Raw genomic sequence first — 4,451 nt, 5'->3', positions numbered from 1 at the left:
AGATATGGAATATTTGACGTCTGCGAGTGCTGTGGCGACGCGAGTGGTGGCGTCTGCGAGTGGCAATGATATGATCAAACACGACTTCGCTGGACCAGAGATTTTGGTGCAGAACTAAATACATTCAGAATCGAAGGCATGTACATTCCCAAATCACAGCAGTGTGTAGGCATACAGAGGGTCACCGACACACGGGGTGGTGAAGAAGTAGAGAACGCTGAGTGAATTTTATTTTAGTGTATTTACAATACTGATTACCCATTCTTGTAGGTATAGTCGCATGTGGATAGGTCAAACGGCAATTTACAACAACACAAAAACAGACAATTACAACAGATGTTGCAGTTTCTAACTTAAGTCCCGTGTCAGATTTTGCCTTTCGCAGGTAGGAAAATTTTATTGGCTTTAGTGTGGGAATGGAAAATCAGTCACGAAACCAAAATAACATGAAAATGAGCTTGTTTCTGGGAGTTCATTTTGAAACGAGTTCGGTGGTGTGTTATCGCATCTCTGAATGACAATGCACGTCTGTCCCCCCCGCCTAGAAAGGAAACATTTCCCGGCACTTGCACGGCAAATCAGTCCCAACATTTACACGGCAGCAGACACCTACGAGCACTGGTGCTAAAGTCTGAGGAAAAGACATCATAGATGAAAATACATATCCGTTACGAAGCCGTTTGAATACCACTGTTCATGGTAATCAATCAATTCTTCTCGAAGTGCAGCACACATACAGAAGTCCATGATTCGCTTACACGTCTACCTGCAAGAAGTGACCCACAGTCTCCTTCTCAAACATTGCATCACTTGCCAACTTCTTTGAGAAAAGTAAAAAGTAACCTTTCTGCAACCCCGATGATGGCAGGGTGATCCATCTATCTATCTAAAACTGAGAGGGGGTTGGAGCTATTTGGTAGCCATTGGTGGCACCTGCAGCTCCACTTCTGGGATGTTGAGTGATGTATATCACTTCACTGCTGTCACTTGTGATGCTCTGCTCTGGGCATCACTCTTGTCTTTCACAGTTTTGTCCTGGTCTTCATTCGGTGCGGTATGGGGTTAGAAGGTGGTAGATACTCCGGTGTCCTTAAGAAAGGTGCAGAGGGCTTTAGTTGCCTTGTCCTGTTGTTGTTGGCTGGGCCATGCGCCAAGCAGCTTGACAAAACTGAATGGTCGCCGGTCCATTTTGTTGATGGTTGCTTGGAGTTTATCCCTTTGTCGCTGGAAAACAGGGCACTGCATGATGACATGAAGAGTATCCTCTGGAGTGTTGCAAGCTGTGCAGAGCGGGGTCGGTGAACTGCGCATCTGGTAGAGGGTCGTTTTGCTGTAGAGCGCACCAAGCCGGATTCTGTGGAGGGAGGTTTGAAGTCGTCTGTCGAGCCCTCGTGGAAAGGTTGTGGCCAGGTCAGGGTCGATGTGGCTGAGGTCGTCGGCTGGCCGGAGATTGTCGCGCCACCACAAGTTCGATCGTTGCTGCGTCCTCAGTTTGAGGTGGCGTTTGCCATCAGCTTTCGTGAAAGGCATGGCACTTAGCCTCGTCTTTTCGAGTGCTCCCTTCGCTAAAATGTCCGCTTCCTCATTGCCGGGGATGCCGCAGTGTGAGGGGATCCACTGGAATGTCACACTATGGCCTGCTTGGGTAGCGTCGTCTGTGGCGGTCAATATTCTGTAGAGCAGGAAATTTTCGGTGTCTCCTCTGATGATTGACTGCAGTGATGGCTTAGAGTCAGTGCACATCAGCCAGTCTGCTGGGGTGCACGTCTTTATGTAGCGTACGGCCTTAAGAATACCGTGCAGTTCTGAGGCAGTTGACGACGTCCCATGGGATAGCCTATATCCTTTCCTGGTGTTACCAGCCACTACACCACTGGCCGATCGTCCTTCTTTCGTTGAGCCGTCGGTGTAGATGACGTTTTTACTCGCATGGCGTTCCTCCATATATGTCATCGTGAGGGTCTTCAGTACAGATGCGTCGATTTCAGATTTCTTGGTGATGCCTGGGATTGTGTCGTGGACTTTGGGTCTGTGCAGGAGCCAGGGCGGCCTGTCTTGCTTCAGGGTGTGGAGTCTTCTTTTTGGAAGCTGTCTTTGGAGACGTTTGAGCGTGCCGGCTGCACTAGATTTGTACCGGCTTTCAATTTTCTTGATGAGGCTGTGGTCGGTGTGCCTTGTCAGTAAGCGGATCAGCTGTCTTTCTTTCTCTTGGCTTCTCAGGACAGTTGCAGGGGGTTCACGGGCTTCAGCGATGACCAGGGCGGCTCTTGTTGTCCTGGGAACACCGAGGCACACTCTCAGGCTTGCTGCTAGGATGCTGTTGAGCTTGTTTTCCTGCGTAGGGGTGATGCTGTTGAGGTGGAGAATGCTGGGAGCCAGGCTCTGTCGGATGAGTGCTTGGTGGACGTTGAAGAGGGCCTTGGTGCTGCCCCACCTGTGGCCTGCGATTATCTTCATGATGTTGGTGTACGTCTTGGTGTTATTTTTCAGCTTTTTTAGCTCTGGGGTCCAGGCTAGCGTCCTGTGCAGGTTGACGCCCAAGAACCTATGGCTGTTTACTCGCAGGATTTCTTCTCCTCGTAGCTTGAGGGTGAAGTTCTTCAACCGCTTCTTAGTGAAGGGGATGTATACAGTTTTGTCCGGTGATAGGTCCATTGCTCTCTCTTGGAAGAAGGTTGCAGCTGTGTCCAGTGCTAGCTCAAGGGTCGCTTTAAGTCGGCTGGGATAACGTCCGTACGCCCACATGCAGACGTCGTCGGCATACACAGTGATCTTCACCTCTTTTGGCAGCGAAGGGATCAATTCGGCCATGATGATGTTGAACAGAGTGGGGCTCATCACTCCCCCCTGAGGCAAGCCCTGATGCGATGACACTGGTACTGTATTGCCTTCTGTTGTCCTCATCACAACTGTTCTGTCACAGAGCTACTGGGAGATCCAGGTGAAGGCGCGGCCTCCAACTCCTGCACGAAGAAGTCCCTGGCGCACATGGGGATGGCTCACAGTGTCAAAAGCCCGCCGTAGGTCTAGGAATGCCGCCAGGGTGATGTAGGAAAGGGCCATGTTGTGCTCAATGTCGGAGATGAGGTCGGTTACACAGTCTGAAGCACAGCGCGCTCTTCGAAAACCAGAGAGTTCTTCCGAGAAAAATTCGCGTTTTTCCAGCCACCACTGCACTCTTGTGAGAACCATACGTTCCATTGTCTTTCCAACGCAACTCGTCAGGCTTATCGGACGGTAGGAGTTCACTTCAGTTGCTGGCTTGCCTGGCTTTAGTACAGGAATGACTTGTGCGGTTTTCCACTCTTGTGGAAAGTTCCCAGACTGCCAAATTTCGTTGAAAAGCGTCAGAAGGTGCTCTGTGGAGGTCGGTTCGAGGTTTGCTAGATGCTTGTACGTGATTTTGTCAAGTCCGGGGGCAGATTTCTTGGTAGCAGCCTTTTGGATTGCTTGGGTGAGCTCTGAAAGGGTGAAATCTGCGTCCAGTTCAGGGGACGCAGGTGGCTGGGTTACGTTGATGTGAACAATCGCAGCCCTTACAGACTGTGTGTGAAGTGGGTTTGAGGCAGCGATTGATGGTCTTGTTACTGTTGCTAGGAATTCCTGGGCAATCGATTCTTCAGTGGCTCCGTGCATGAGGGCTATGGCGCGGAAAGGGGAGAGCGGCTTTGGGAGTGACTTTAGGCTTTTGACGATGGTCCACAGCTTCGACGGGTGGGCAGATGGTTCCAGTGTAGAGCAGGTGTCTGTCCAGTTCTTCTTGGCCAGCGCTTTTAGTCGCCTACGGATTTTTTCACGAAGGGCGTTGGCCTCCCTCCAGTGTTCACTCCAGGCACTGATAGGCTGAGTCTCCCTGAATGGGCTGAGTCTCCCGAGCGTCCGTAGCGGCGCTCGGCTCTGGCGTTGTGCTCGAAGGCGTTCGTACTCCGCATCGATGCGTGAGTACGCAATTGGTAGCGTCACAGCCTTGCTAGCTTTCTTTAGGTTTGCAGTAATCCCAGCTGTGAAAGTAGCTGCGGTCATGGAGGATCGCAGGTTTTCAGTGTTGAGGTGACGGAAATGCATCCAGTTGTAGAGCGTGACGCTCTTCTTCATCTGTGTTGATGTAGATAGGTCGTCACAAATGTAGATAGGAAGGTGATCGCTGCCCTTGGAGTCACAGTCTACTGTCCAGGAGAGCTGGTGCGCAATGTCCTGTGTGCACAACGTCACATCAATGCAGCTGGAGTAGTGAGGACCTCTCAGGAACGTAGGTGAGCCGTCATTCAGCACCGCTAAATCACATTTCATGAAAAGCTTTTCCAGTTGACGGCCTCTGTGGTTCGTTTTTCTACTGCCCCATAAAGGTGAGTATGCATTGATGTTACCACAGATGATGGCGGGTGCGCTGAGAGAGGATGTCACTGTCCTTATCGCATTAAAGGGACTATGAAACGATTTTTTTCCTCGTT

At 50.7% G+C, this 4,451-nt stretch overlaps 1 protein-coding gene across 1 annotated transcript; it reads right to left on the bottom strand.

The window, feature by feature from the left end:
- Positions 1-1,062: 1,062 nt before the first annotated feature.
- Positions 1,063-2,904, bottom strand: LOC135374434 (uncharacterized). The gene has a single exon (XM_064607395.1). The coding sequence runs from the start codon at positions 2,902-2,904 to the stop codon at positions 1,063-1,065; it is 1,842 nt and encodes a 613-aa protein (XP_064463465.1).
- Between the last annotated feature and the right edge of the window lie 1,547 nt (positions 2,905-4,451).

Source organism: Ornithodoros turicata, unplaced genomic scaffold, assembly GCF_037126465.1.
Source record: "Ornithodoros turicata isolate Travis unplaced genomic scaffold, ASM3712646v1 Chromosome58, whole genome shotgun sequence".
NCBI classification, from domain to species: domain Eukaryota; kingdom Metazoa; phylum Arthropoda; class Arachnida; order Ixodida; family Argasidae; genus Ornithodoros; species Ornithodoros turicata.
The sequence above is the reverse complement of the archived record's forward strand: the minus strand, read 5'-3'. Positions and strand labels throughout refer to the sequence as shown.

Excerpts from the sequence above, each read along its gene's own strand:
- LOC135374434 (XM_064607395.1), bottom strand. The coding sequence starts at position 2,904 with ATGAGGACAACAGAAGGCAATACAGTACCAGTGTCATCGCATCAGGGC.